The following is a 16,525-nucleotide window of genomic DNA, read 5'->3' on the forward strand; positions in this document are numbered from 1 at the left end:
TCTATACAATTCATTCAAGTCTATTTCAATACTATGTCAATAAAGCTTTTATTTTTTAATTTAGAATTTATAGAAGTCCAAAAAAGAAATAGAAATAACGTATACTTATAAATTATATTAAAGTCTCCTAAAGCAAACAACAGTGCTCATAACCAAAAAAAGTAACAACGGAAGAAAATACTTTTGTTATGGATTTTCAAACGATGTTGTTTTTCTCTCAATAGCAACGTCGTAAACATCTAGGTAATGGCTGTTTATACATCTATTTCCCTCTACTTTCAAATGTCGTTAAAAATGATTACCTTTACTTATTTTTCCTAACTATTAATTGCAACTGCAAATATTAGTCAATAAAATTAAAACGATGTATCAAATGTTAACAAATTTTAGTAAACCAAAAATAAATTTTTTACCAAAAATTCCAACTGCAGCTCGTGGTTTATGTATAAATTGAAATATCCTAATTAAATTTTAAAAATTGCTAACATTGTGTAGTTTGCTTTAATTCAATATGAAATCATAACAACAAGCAGTAGGTATACATTTACCAATTTCCTTTGACTTATTTTAAATTTTTATATAAATATATTTTGCATAAGAATTAATTACTATAATTATTCTAATTACGGAAAAATGTTGTAATAAATTATATGTAGCATTGTTCGCACGATCCAGCTATCATGTAAGTTGTTCGAGATCTAACGTAAATAATTTCTTGTAACATGTAGGGCGTAAATACGGTCGACTTTGAATATAATTCTTGTCAGTAATTATTATTTTATATAGTAGATTATACTACATTACTACTCATTATATGTACTTTATATGCTGTGTCATGTGCCATTCTTACATAATTTATTATTACATGGTAGTAGATACATATATTTTTGTATCTGTTCATACATAAAATAAATAAAATTCATCACTTTCATGTACGAAAATTATTTATAGTTAATAATTTTTTTTTAATTAGAGTTTTACATAAATATAAATCTGTTTCTTAAATTTGCAAAATGTGTTATTAATTGTAAAGAAATGTTAATGGATACTTTTTAGAACCATCCTCAAATTTGATATATTTCATATATTCCTAAACCTATATATGCAATATATAAGGGGAGTAAGAACAAATTGACATGGTGTTTTGTTTTTTAATGATATTATTTATCCAATGATATTGGTACAGGTTTCAATTGTTTTTTTTTGTCATCTTTGGTTCATTGACGACCTGTAAAATAATGTTTTTAAGGTAAAATGGTATATATGTTGAGGACATACTGAGATGGTAATTTTTAAGAAAGCAGTTCACAAATAAATCATTTTGCGTCCTCTTTGAAACATTAGCACATGTATCATGATCCCAAAGGGTACAAATCATACATTGTAATAATCTTTGACGGGCTCGAAAGGGAAAAAGAAGGTTTTGCAACAAATGCAAGTCTTTTCTTTTTACCAGTGGATTTTTTGGTCTGCTTTTAGCAATTATTCCTTGCATACTTGGAGTAGAAATTAAAAGCTAATCTCCTTTGACAGTTTTTTTTCTGGCCCTGCTTGTGAAATAGTAGGAACTTTGCCAATTTGTCCATTATATAGAAATTGAACAAAATTGAATTATTAATCAAAATACCATCAAAAGCTTGATTATTCACTGATCACTAGTTGTGGCATCATTTATTTGATTTTATTTGAAATAATTATAAATATCAATAGACAGGTCTCCAAAAAAAAATCAGGCGAAAAACGCGTTTGAACTGATTACTGCGCCAAGTCTATGACAATGACTGTCAATATCTGACAGAATTGTTATTATGGATTTTAATTCAATTTTTAAATAAGGCCACTAAAAGAAGACATCCTTCCGGCCAGAAGGAGTTAATAGTTATTAACATAACTCATAATTTCTCAATAATTGTTCCTGCGCTAATAGAAACTTTAAAATTTTTGAAGTTTTGCATTTTAAAACTCTGTTGTTCAAGTTTTAATAGGCATTCATTAAGCTATCTAAAATAATTTGTGTTATAACTATAAATAAGGTTTAAATCAATTTCATTAGTCATCCATACGTTTCAAGCCCTAGTTTGACTCTTCTTGAATAAAAGAAGAGTCTTGACCAATACACACAAATTAGTTATAAAAAATAAAAACAAACCTTTTAAAAATTATATTTAAATTAAATATAACCAATAATTTTCTGCGCCTTACGGTAAGTGCATAATTTATTTTTTCTACATATTCAGTTTTTTATCAGTATTTCTTTTGATTTATAATATACTAAAATGTAACAACTACTTAGATATAGTTTCATAAAGTAAAAAACATAGTTTGTAAAATATTTCAACTCCTTCAAGCTTTAGTTCCAATATTTTTTTTAAAAAACTCACAAGTTTCAATTTTAACTTCGTCCCATACGTAACAATTCTTATCCTATGTATTATTCGATAATAATCATTTTGTTCAACAACAAATAAATTTCTGCTTAGTTGTATAATTTCTCTCATTTCCCAACGGTGACATCTAACTACTTGTCAAATCGGTAGTTCAAAATCTACGGAACGATTTGTAATCGATGTAAATGTGTGAGATGAATGGCTGAAATTGCGCAACTCTATAAAGAATTTAGGACGATGATATGAATTTCATCGTTAGCATAATAATGATCATAAGACTGTTTTGTTTGTGAGTCTTTGTAATAGAACGATAGTGGCATATCTCAACATCTCTGAAATACCGTTGCAGTGAAATTCCGTTAGGGCTTTAGAGCGTAAACAGAATTCTGCATCTCGAAAGAGTCAACCTAGGGTTGCCAATAAAATTGGAATTAGATTGAATTAGCAGGAAATAGTTGGAGACAGTATTTTTATTTCTTTTATATTCTAATAGCAATCACTATTTAAGAGTTCTATGAAATGTTTTAATGATATGTTTTAACTGCGAAGCTCTTCTAAAGCAATCCAAGTCTATTTGATATATTTACTGCATTTGAGTTTCTCCAATTCTATAATAATTTTTAATTTAATGCAACAATGCAAGGAAATGGATATTTTAATTTGGAAACGTATTTCCATCTAACATTAAGTGTAAACCGATGTCTTTACTATTTGGTATTAGGTTGTCCGAGGCGACTACCGAACCTGTAACTTTCTGGTTGGAAGATCAAACTTCTGACCACTGAGCCAAGAGAAAGCCTAATACCATAAATTCGGAATTCAAGTGTCTTATTAGTTTAGTTTTAATTTCACTAGTAGGGGGTACGGTTGTGCCACTTTTTTATCAGCAATAATTTTGTTAATTTACCAATTAGCCGGAAGAAAAGTAACGTAAATGGTAATTTGAACATTGGAAATACTGAGGTACTCCTTAAAAGTAATGCGGTCAGCATATCAAGAGTGCGCTAGTTGAAAGCAATATTGGAAACTTGTTCCAACAAACATATTACATCTTTCTCCTCTTGGACTCTTTCCCAAATTAGTATAGTTTAGCTGTTATGACGACTGCCACATTGAATCGTACCCTGGCACAACCGTACCCAGTCTTCCTTGTTTGTTTCAGCAGACATACATTTCTCACCACAATAAGTAAAGTTTGCACAGAATACTTGGATAAAGATGTTGCCTGGATAAAAATGAATAACTAAATATTTTGTCTAAATGTCTTTATTAAAAATAGGAAAAAATATTTTACATTGATGGTAGAAATTGATTTAAATGTAAGTTTAGTGGGTCTCAAAACAAATTTCAAAGATTTTGAGACAAATTTATATTTCCTCATTGATCGATTTTGTACTAGATTTCTGTAAAAATCTTATTCTCTATCTTCAAGATCTGAATAGAAACATAATTTTTAAATAAATTTTATCTTGTTGAACTACATTTTAACTAATTTCTATACTGTCAGGCCGCAATTTTGAAAATATTATTCACTCTTCTCAATATATAAATATAAACATAATTTTTAAATAAATTTTATCTTGTTGAACTACATTTTAACTAAATTATTTCTGTTCTTAGGGGGATTAAACTCCTTCTCAGATGGGAAGCAAGACAATAATTTCTGATGATACTATTTTATTGATGAGTGATTTATGATCTATATATTTTGTAGTTGTATTAAACCATATAAAATTTATCTAAACTACCATCAAAGATATTGTCAACCCTCGATGGATCCACATCTGCGGATCTAATATGCACATTAGATAAAACAGCATCTCGGATTCGAGATAATAACTTCCTACAGAAATAAATAACTCAGCAGAATTGAATGTCAACGATTCAATGTGTTTGCAATTTATTTGTTTTGTTACAAAACTCATTTCGACCATCATAAAATGCGCAGAGCTATGAATTATAGTTATTTTATATGTTAGAAATAATGAGATGAATGATTGCAGTATCGATTGCATATTGTAATTATATTTGTAATGTATTTTATCTTAGTTTAATTTATTTAGATTAATTTAATCATTGCTTATCATATGTATTAATATTTCTTAATCATAAAACTTGAAGAATTTTCTGAAAAGCAATAAAATTAATTTTTAATAAAAACTTAAACATATAAATAATCATAGAGATATGTATTCTTTTGCGTTAAAATTATAACTATTTGTATTTGGTATTTTGCCTTGAGTCAAGTTACATGAACTTCCCGATATGTGTAAATAATAGACTTAATCATTAAAAAAAATTTTTTTTGAGTGATTAAAAGTATTGCGAGTGGATTTAATACACGTAATTAAAAACGAACGAACACGGTAACTCGGAGTATTTTCAAAAAGCAAATTTTCACAAATCAGCAATTTTTATAATTGAACCAGTTGCCGTAGGACTTTGTTTAGTATATTCATTAAGACCAAGTACTCTATCGTTATACCAAGTAAATCGTCTAATTTTAATTTCAAGAAACGTCAAAAAAGCTGCTAATTTTCTCAAACTTTGATAAATTTTTAAAATTAAACTACTTGTCATAAGGCCATAATGTTTCAGTAAGTTCTATAAGAACATGTTCTATATCGCCAAAAAAAGTTCCATAAAAATCGGCCTAATTTTTTTTTCAACAGTTGTTTACAAGAAAACGGCTCGGTAGATTTTCACCTAAAACTAATCAGTATCAATCCCAACTAATATCTTTCGAACAGTTTTTGATTTTTTAAAATCGATTCGGTAGTATGAGCTTAAATGTGGACAAAAATTTTAACACTTTTTTTCAAATTACAAAGAAACGGCTTGGCAGATCGTAGCACAAAACTGAGAAACGGTAATCCTTATCGGGATACATCAAATAGCTTTAAATTTTCTGAAATCGGTTTAGGCGTTTTTGAGCAAACGTCGATGAAAAGTCTAATTTTGACAAATGCCAAAAAAAAACGATACTAATTTTTGCAAACTTTGAAGAACTTATAAAGCTAAACGTAGGGCCGTAATATTTCAGTATGATCTAGAAGACTATGGTATCTACCGTCAAAAAAATAATTAAAATCGTCATTTTTTTTTAAATACTTTATTACAAGAAAACGGCCTGGCCGACTTCTACTAAAAACTAATCAGCACGATTCCCAACCAATATCTTTCGTACCGTTTTTGAATTTTCACTTTTTTGCTATTTATAAAGAAAAAGCTTGGCCGATCGTCGCACAAAACTGACAAACAATAGTCCTCATCGAGATACATCTAATTTTGACAAAACGGTAAAAAATCTGATCACACACACGCACACACACACATACTTTTTCTAAATTTGATCTCATTCGATTCAGAATGGCTTGAAACGTCGAGAAAGCATAAAATTAGCGAATTTATTTATAGCGGGAAGTTAACGATGTCGATAAGCAATTTGGTCAGATTTATGGTAAATCTGCTCACATTTAATTTCAATTATTCTTCATGTAAATAAATTCATTATTTAAATTTTAAGTTAAATTAAAAGTTAGTTAAATTAAAAATTTGAATAAATTTGAATGAATGAATAATATTATTTTTCTTTGTTTTTTTTTCAGGTCACGCACTCAGGTTGGACCTAAATACATTTCGTTTACCGATGATGAAGAACCACAAGGAAGATTTAAAAAAATAGTATAGTTGATTTGATTTCATTTATCTTGGACAAGTGTTAAATAGTTCTTCTTTATACAAAATGATAAACTCAAAAACATAGCATCACCTGCCGAGTGTTCAGAATCAAGATCTTTGTTATATCTCCGGCATGGCGCGCAGAGTTGCAAGTAACCACTATGTGGCGACACATAGCTCCCCTGAGGGATACTTAGTGAGAAATGGTCATTCGAATGTTGCCTACAGCACCGATGGCGAAGACTCCCATAGAGCCGCTTCTGAGTATATGGTAAGGATAATTTATAAATGCATAAAATGTAAAACGACATCATGTTCGTAATCTTAGATGGCGAGCTGAGTAATAATTTAGCATTAACACAATCTAGATACGCATTTATTTTGAGTTTTGCTTAACAATGGTTTCTTAAGAAATACTTATAAATAATTTTATGTCTTGACTATAGTTTCACTATTAGCATCTACATATTTTTTATTGGTAAATGTACTCTTACATGCTGGGTTAATTATGATATAGGGCTTGTCCGTGGGTCCCAGGTTTGATACCCATCTTAGCACTAGTGACATGAGTTTTCACTTGGAAATATAGATAGCAATATGTTTTCAAGTGAAAATAGTTCTTATCCAGCATTGCTGTAGTAATAAAAATTCAACTCTATACAAAAATTTTAATAATAAAACTTCTTCACGTAGATATGTGACGACTGTTGGGTTTCCATCTTTAAAAAAACGACAAGTTTTAGTCGTATTTAATATATTTTCAAAATATTGCCCTTCCTAGTTATAAACCAAGAATATTGTTTTGTCTTATATATATTCATGTTTTTTTTAACGGATAGAATGTTAATAATTTTTTAATTGCAGTCAAAGATGGTATATTAAGTAGTTATATGACGCAAATCTTGTTTATTTTTGAATATAACAAGCAGATCTATTAAAATATTTCTGATTTTATAGATCAAAATCGTTAAATGCATATTCGCTTACAGTTGAAGGTTTTTCAGTTGACGTTGAATTAAATTACATTAATTGATTAATTTAATATTAGCGATTGTGTCGTATTAAAATATAATATTTATTTCAAATTAGATATTGTATGATTCTGAATTTGATGTTGACATATGTATTAACTAAGTCTGGTAATCGGGCATAACATCAATAAAAAACTTGAATTTCTTTCAAAAATTTATTTTACATCCATACGTTTCGGCTATGATCCTAGCCTTCATTCAGTGGAAACTAAAAATAAAATTAAAAACTAAAACAATTGAATTGGAGTGAAAATAAAAAATAAAAAGAGTAAATAGCATTACAATTAGTTTATCTTATTGTTAAATTTGAAGATTTTAATAATTCATGGTATCATATTGTGTTTTAAAGTATAATTTGGTCCGCAATCATAGTTTTAAATTTTCTGGGATATATATATATATATATATATATATATATATACTTGCATATGTGGATTAGTGCATAACAATATGTTAATGTGCCATTACTGATTATGGAATATAATATCACTACTTTCAAATCCATCTACTTCTATCAATTTTGATAAATTCATTAGATATATGTATCTACATTCAATATGCTAATTTCGAACATTTGTGAGTTATGGCTTGAACAAATAAAATAACATAGTTTTACATTGTGACATAATGTCTTTTGCAACAAAGTAGCCTGTTCCCTAATTTTATTTTTTCATTGGTTTATTCAAATTCGGTAGTCAGGACAGTTCAAATTTTATTACTCATTTTTCTAAATAGTAATATTGTGATTGAATTTACGGTTGCAAGAATTTGACATCTGATCTAAAATATTATTCCCAATAATTTTTAAAATTGTGTCTTAAGATATTCATAATTTGCGGTTTGTCTGCTATCTTCAAAATTTCTCGTTTTAATTAAACAATTAGATTTTTGGGAATCAAGAAGCTTAATATCAATGATGCTTCTGTATTTTAAAAAAAATCATCTTTTATAACTAATATTGTAAAACATTTACCCAATGAAATCAATGCAATATTTCAACATAGACTATTTCACGCAATGAGCAACTTGCGTAGCTTTTAATAGCAATTATTTTGTAATAAAATTACTATAAAACTAAGATTTATAACGTATAAGATCACATAGGTATTTCATCGATATTAATTATCTCGAGGTCACCAAACACCTGTTGTACTGTGTTTTTGAACAGAATTACTGCATGATTATTACAATCAAATATAATTGATTTGTACATGAAATGATAATGAAAATTATTTTTTTACGTTTATGTATGAGATTTTTAACAATCGTTCAAGTGTTTATAATTTGAATGGTTCCTAATAATATTTATATAAAAAACCTTAATCATTTGAGTGGTTCATTCATTATCTTCCACTGTTTGAAACTCATAGTCAACGCCATTTGTCATAATTTTTCACAGCCACTTAAGGCAAGTAGGAAGTTATGAAATTTTGTTTTTTTCCATATGCAATTACTTCTTTCGGCACAATACCTACTCAATTACGATATGTAATTGTAAAAACAATTTAATGAAATTTCCTGTTATAAAGTTTTTAAATTGCCTTTCTTTCACTGATTGAACAAGCATTCTATTCGTTTACGCACACTGGATAATCTGTGGTCAATTATAGTTAATATGAGTTATATTAAATAATTATTGTCTATCATTATCCCACAAAGTTTATAAATTCCTATAAGAAGTTAAGTAACTATGTACTTGGAAGGTGCTCGACAGTAGTTCTAGGTTTTAACATTCTAGAGAAATTTCCATCGATAGAAGATTCTGTAATAGACAAGGTGCAATGCGGTTTGGCCTACAAATACCTTTTCCTATGCCAATACTGGTTTTGTATAGCTGTTCCTATCTCCTGCAGCATTTGTGATCTATTTACACTGCAGTAATAAATTTGAAGACCTGTAATTCAGATAATTTGTGATTTTGCAAGCGCTAAACTTATGGCTATTCTGTTCTACTTGTTCTTGTTTTTGTTCGAGCACCTGAGTCTTTATATGTCGGTTTGTACATACTCTCTTTATATGTGTAAATTGAGAATTGTCTCAATGTATGAGATAAAAATTTGATACAATTTTTAATTTTTGTATAAACATGTAATGTAATTATTAAAAACATTGTCATATTGCTATTAAAGCAAAAATTCATAATCAAGAATTGAGAAACGATCAAAGTATCTAGGTAGTAGATCATATTAAATTTTACTAAAAATTCAAACTTCTATTGGAAAAATGTATAAGTCAGAACAGAATTTTATAAATTTTCATAAGATGAATCACAAGCAATGTGTAATACACAAATCAATTTTAATTGTTTTGCATCAGGTATACTGTCAATTATGTTCACAGTTAATTTTACATATATCTACCATAGCCGATTTAACTTTATTGCTTATTGATAATAGATTGTGTAAATTAAATTGATAAAATAATTTATTAACACTTCTTCACTTTGAAAACCACCATAAACTGAAGGTCAATACATTCAAATGATTTATTTCTTAAAAAATATGAAACTTGGTGATTGCTACCGAAAGTATAAAAGCGGACATGCTAATTTGCTATTGAAACATGTTAATAAGTTATGCAAATAAGCACAATTATTTTCTAATACCTATTCAATATTATTACGTTTATATTACTGTACTCTATCAGATTGTAAATATTTTCGAATATTTCAATATTTTTTTGTGATTGTAAATATTTATATTTATGAAGTCAGAAAAGTTCTTAATTTATTTTTATGTTAATAATCATACAATTATACAATTATATACAATTAGGTATATAAATATATTGCAAATGCAGTTCTATAAACAAATTGTTATAAATTTGCTTTTATTATTAAAAATTTGGTCTGAATAAAATGAAATAATGAATTAGGGAAAATTGCAAATGTTTATGAATTATAAATAAATGATAATAATGTTTAAATTTTGTTTATAAAAATTAAACATTTTATTATTTAAGTAACTTTCTAAAGGACGAGTTTGTTTTTGCCAGAAAATCCTATTTGCTGTTATGTTCTCTCGACAAATTTAGACTTTTTGTCAAAGTTTTAAAAAGAGCTGCAATTTTAAAATTCAAAATTCATTTAAGCAAAAAGAGCTGCACCGATTTGAAAATTCAAAATGCATTTAAACAAACTCGAAAAAGATGTTTTGCGACATATCTTTAGAATTAGCAAAAAAACGTAAAAATTTTGTCCGAATTTTAGCCAAATATTTAAAATCAATTTTCAAAATTCAAAACTGTTTGATCAGTTGATTGTTTCTTCGTAATTGATTATTGGAAGCGTTTGATGTTTTTGATGAAACTTTATATGATAATAAGGTCTTAGTTATCATTCTAAACTATCCTAGGCATTGAAAGTGGTTTAATTATAAAAATTCATCTAAAATTAGAATCTTGAGCTGGGTCTAAATTTCAAACTTCGATCGTTACACATTTAAGGGTTACCAAATCTCAAATGTTGCTGATTAAGATGATTGTTTATGCATATCCAGAAGTTTTCGCAACTTTGATTATAGCAAAATGCCACTAACGCTTAGTTTATATTATAAATTGCCAGATATCAGAGGTACTTGTTTTTTTTATAAATATATGTTAGGCATAGACATGATTAGTAAATTAGAAGCTATGGTACATTGAAAATTATTTCATGTTTTATTTTACAATATAATATAATAATATATATATAATATAATATAATATGATACAATGTAATATAATATACTAGTGATGTATGGCATCGTGCCATAAGGCAAATTGCTGGAACTTCCTGTACTGGAATAAAATATTCGAGGCATATTATATGTTTTCAAATAGATTATTATGAATACTGTAATTTTCATTATTCTTATTTTCTAGAGAAAATATAAGAGTTTATGAATGAAATAAATTGACAATTGAATCAATCTGATTTAAAATGAAGGACATGGTCTAAAATTTAAAATTATATAAAGAATTATATAAACTGAATTGCAAAATTAAAATTATTTATTTGAAAAAAAACAAACCAAAACACAAGCACAAAGCTTTTTGAATACTTCGAATCGAATGCTTAGTTCTCTTGAAAACTGCCATTTTCTGAACAATTAACTCTGTATCCGAGAAGGCTGGACCTGCCTTTGCCATAAACTAATTACCACTTATCCTAATCATTACAAATTGAATATTTTTTCGATCGGTCACATCGGATGCTCCGTTTTCTCAAAAACTCGATTTCTATCTTCTGCACTCTTTCCGTATCTCCGAAACGACTGGACCTGCCTTTGCCCTAAAACAAAAACATCTTCATATAGGAATCGAATTTAACCATTCAAATTTTTAACCATTAAAATCGATTGATCCGTGCGCCCGAAAACGTTGGCGAAAACTTGTATCCATGCATACTTACACACACATCCATTTTTTCTAAGGTATGCCAAAATGTTTAGAAACCTTTAAAGCGTAAGGAAATGCAAAAATTTTCAATTTCGATTTTTGTACGATTTGCAATAATTTAATTACAAGTTAATAAGTTAATATAATAATACATTATCACCAACTTCTATCATAATAAGATCCATCATAATAAGATCCAAGTTATCATTTGTAATATTATTATAAATCAATAATTTACCTTTCAGATCTCAAACGAACGAAGTTTATCTCCGAACCCACGAAAGCCTCGATCGTCATCCCACCAGCACCTGAACCACCATCACCACTCGAGTCAGCAAGCGCTGTCGGTGCCCTCAGTGCACCGGCACGGTTCGCACACAGCTCTCACGCCCAGCGGTGGACCACCGTCGAGACCGCCACCCAGGGCTCCTAGCCAACTCAGCTTCGGCGATAATGGATCCGATATATATGTTACTAGTGCGGCCTACAAAGCACCTTCGGAAATCAGGTTTGTTGTCAGGGATTATTTCGATTTGTATTTAGTATCTATTATCCGAAAGCATATTTAATATTTGAAAATGATTGTAGAAATTATTACATGATTATCTAAATTGTTTTTCCCACATGTTTCAATCTCAATTTTAATACTCGCCATCTTTTATTTGAAAGCATATTTAATATTCGAAAATGATTGTAGAAATTATTACATGATTATCTAAATTGTTTTTCCCACATGTTTCAATCTCAATTTTAATACTCGCCATATTACACATACACACACATCCATTTTTCTAAGGTATGCCAAAATGTTTAGAAACCTTTAAAGCGTAAGGAAATGCAAAAATTTTCAATTTCGATTTTTGTACGATTTGCAATAATTTAATTACAAGTTAATAAGTTAATATAATAATACATTATCACCAACTTCTATCATAATAAGATCCAAGTTATCATTTGTAATATTTATTATAAATCAATAATTTACCTTTCAGATCTCAAACGAACGAAGTTTATCTCCGAACCCACGAAAGCCTCGATCGTCATCCCACCAGCACCTGAACCACCATCACCACTCGAGTCAGCAAGCGCTGTCGGTGCCCTCAGTGCACCGGCACGGTTCGCACACAGCTCTCACGCCCAGCGGTGGACCACCGTCGAGACCGCCACCCAGGGCTCCTAGCCAACTCAGCTTCGGCGATAATGGATCCGATATATATGTTACTAGTGCGGCCTACAAAGCACCTTCGGAAATCAGGTTTGTTGTCAGGGATTATTTCGATTTGTATTAGTATCTATTATCCGAAAGCATATTTAATATTTGAAAATGATTGTAGAAATTACGGAAATCAGGTTTGTTGTCAGGGATTATTTCGATTGTATTTAGTATCTATTATCCGAAAGCATATTTAATATTTGAAAATGATTGTAGAAATTATTACATGATTATCTAAATTGTTTTTCCCACATGTTTCAATCTCAATTTTAATACTCGCCATCTTTTATTTGAAAGCATATTTAATATTCGAAAATGATTGTAGAAATTATTACATGATTATCTAAATTGTTTTTCCCACATGTTTCAATCTCAATTTTAATACTCGCCATATTACACCACCTTGGTGACATTCTCTGATAATGCAGCACTGTTTACATCAGATAAATTATTATTATATTTTATTAAATAATAAAGCCACCTGTACAGGATTTTATAATTGACAGAAATTGGAAAATTTTAATTAATTCATCTAAAACAACAACTATATGATTCACTAACTAAACTAAAAATTCAACACTTTCAAAAAATTCAAAATAATTACATGGATGTAAATTGGGATAACGAAGACAAGACTTTAATTACATCAGCTATATCAAAAATTACTAGAATTTCGAGGCATTTGCGGAAAAACAAAAAAATTAAATTAAGGAATCAAAAACAGAAACTACATTATTAACTAAGAAAACCAAAAATTCAACACTTCAATTCAAATTAAATGACGTTGATGTAAATAGAAAGAACATAGTCAAATGCATAGACTGAAACTTTTCGTGGCGTAATGAAATATTCGAGGAATATTAAATGTTTTGAAATAGATTATTATAAATTGTGTAACATTATCTAATATTTATAAGAATTATATAAACTTAACTGCAAAATTAAAATTACTTAAATTATATAAGTGACCTTTAGAACTTTAGCCAGAATTAAAATTAAAATCCGAATTGTTTTCGAAAAATAAAAAAAATTTTTTTTGGAAAAAAATAATTAATTTTGAAATAAAAAAATCACCAAAGCAATCACTTCGTCAACACAAGAAGTATTAACTAGAAATACAACAATAAAAATGAATTTATATAAAATGAAATAAAAACTTGAGAAACCATCAAAATCTCACCATATTTTCCGCATTAACTGTCCTAACACAAATGTTAAACTAGTGGGGTGGGTGGCATCGTGCCTTAAGGCAAATTGCTGGAACTTCCCGTACCGTAACGAAACGTTCGAGGAATATTGAATGTTTTCAAATAGATTATTATAAATATTGTATTATTGTCTAATATTTATAATAATTATATAAACTGAATTGCAGAGTTGAAATTATTTGTTTAAAGTATATTAGAACTATATTCAGAATTAAAAATAAATCTGAATTATTTTCGATATAACAAAAAATTTAAAAAAAAAAAAAAAAAAAAAAAAAAAAAAAAAAAAAAAAAAAAAATTGTACAAAATTTTTTTTCCCAAAATTAATTATTTTGTTAAGACAAGCAGAAAGTTCTTTGAATCAATTGAATCGGACGCTTAGTTCTCTCAAAAACTGTCATTTTTGTACATTTAGCTCTGTATCTCCGAAATGGCTGGGCCCTGCCTTTGCGAAAAACTAATAACCCTTTCTCCCCATCATTACTAATGGAATGTTTTTTAGATCATTCAAATCGGATGCTCCGTTCTCTCAAAACTCGATTTCTATTTTCTGCACTCTTTGCTCCTTATCTCCGTAACTGCTGGACCTGTCTTTGCCAAAAACTAATCAGCTCTTCTCCTTATTAATAGGAATCGATGTTTTTTAAACCATTCAAATCGGTTGATCCGTACGCCCGAAAACGTGGACGAAAATTTGTATCCATACATACATACACACACACACACACACACACACACACACAACCCACACACACATCCCATTTTTTTCTGAGGTATGCCAAAACGTTCAGAAACCTTCAAAACGTCGAGAAATGTAAAAATTTTCAATTCCGATTTTCGGCCCATTACAATAACTTACCCTACGGGAAGTTAATAATAATTGAGATAATTTAGCTTATGGATTTTAATTAAAAATATAAAAAATCAAAAGAATAAACCAATATGTTAAGATACTTTTTATTAATATTCGATTAATAATAGAAAAATGTTTGCTAATTAAGTGACACTAATTTTGGATCTTTATCTCGATGTGGTAGGGGTGTATGCCGAAAACAATTCAATTTAGTTATATATATACACTCTCTATAACAATCTTAAAATTTCAAAACAATTCGATAGTTAAGTTTATTAATTTTTAATCAAAGTAACCATAAAAAATTATTTCCAAATAGTGGACGGTTATTCTTGTAAATAATAATTTGTTTCAGCATATCAACAGGAGATATATTTAAAGATTAATAAAAATGTGAGAAATATATATTTAATTGCTTTCTGCTTGAATATCTGAGTAAATATTGACAAAGATGGCTAGGTCTAATGATTATTAAACGATATTTAAAAATAAACATTAATTAACGACTTTACTCTAAATTTACTGTGAGAAAATTTGCTAACGAACGATACGGGCTTGCTCCCTAAAGCAACATATTTGCAGAAAAAATAGTTTTCTAATACACGTTTGCTAATAATTTATGATAAGGCTGAAGGCAAAGTTTTAAGTACCTTACAGCAATTCCCAACCTCAATACGCCGATGATAAAACCGAACTGTAATATCTTATGTTATAAGTTAAATCGTATTACATTTGTAAAACAGGATCCAATGAGGCGGTTCTGGGTCCATTATTCATGATTGCTTCGAAATTAAATTATTCGAAAACTTTCAGTTTTAATTTCGTAATGATCAATATGGTCAGACCGGTTGTGCTAAAATTGTCGCTCATTTCATTTAAGATGAAATCTGCTTTTTGCTGGTGTGAAAATGTTTCTCACCTGAAAATATATCGTTTAGTAGGTGTAACGATGGAGTAATAAATGAAAGTTACTTTTGTATATTTGTACATCTTTATTTACATATATTACGTCAATGTAGATATTTCGTATATACTATGAAAAAGAAAATACTTTGTTTATAGATTCATAAAAACGGTCGATGTGAGATTTTAAATGCAATATGTTGAATTGTTGTATGCCTTCTTCTTTTCTGCATGCAATCAAAATTATTATTATGTTTAATTACTATTATCGATTTTTTAACTTCCCGAAGGAGAAGTTTATGTTTTCATCAAAAAATCCGATTCGCTAATTTTATGTTTTCTCGACGTTTCAAGCCATTCTGAATCGAATGAGATCAAATTTGGAAAAAGTATGTGTGTGTGGGTGTGTGTGTGTGTGTGTGTGTGTGTGTGTATGTGAACAGATTTTTTGCCGTAAATCGACGTTTTCTCGAAAACGGCTGGGTCGATTTCAAAAATTTAAAAGCCATTCGATGTATCTCGACGAGAACTATTGTTTGTCAGTTTTGTGCGACGATCGGCCAAGCCGTTTCTTTATAAATGGCAGAAAAGTGAAAAAATTTTCGTCTACGTTTTAGCCCGCAATTCTGAATCGATTTTGAAAATTCAAAAACCGTTCGAAAGATATTGGTTGGGAATCGTGCTGATTAGTTTTTGGTAGAGATCGGCCGGGCCGTTTTCTTGTAATAAAGTTTAAAAAAAAAAAATTCGACGATTTTTATGATTATTTTTTTGACGATAGATACCATAGTCTTCTAGATCATACTAAAATATTACGGCCCTACGATAACTGGTTCAGCTTTAAAAATTCGTCAAAGTTTGCAAAAATCAG

General features: G+C 28.8%; 2 protein-coding genes across 2 annotated transcripts in view; one reads left to right on the top strand and one right to left on the bottom strand.

Moving 5' to 3' along the window:
* The window catches only part of LOC113366341 (zinc transporter ZIP11-like), a 356,006-nt gene that overhangs the window by 279,918 nt on the left and 59,563 nt on the right, over window positions 1-16,525 (bottom strand). The window lies entirely within an intron of this gene.
* LOC113366343 overlaps window positions 1-16,525 on the top strand; it is a 51,868-nt gene that overhangs the window by 26,362 nt on the left and 8,981 nt on the right. The window contains exons 2-3 of the mRNA XM_026607934.1: window positions 5,996-6,339; window positions 11,722-11,984. Coding sequence (XP_026463719.1) covers window positions 6,202-6,339; window positions 11,722-11,984 — 401 coding nt within the window. The 5' untranslated portion in view covers window positions 5,996-6,201. The remainder of the gene's footprint in view (window positions 1-5,995; window positions 6,340-11,721; window positions 11,985-16,525) is intronic.

This window comes from Ctenocephalides felis, unplaced genomic scaffold, assembly GCF_003426905.1.
Source record: "Ctenocephalides felis isolate EL2017-DRISC unplaced genomic scaffold, ASM342690v1 CF-g0.4_SCAFFOLD_01170, whole genome shotgun sequence".
Taxonomy (NCBI): domain Eukaryota; kingdom Metazoa; phylum Arthropoda; class Insecta; order Siphonaptera; family Pulicidae; genus Ctenocephalides; species Ctenocephalides felis.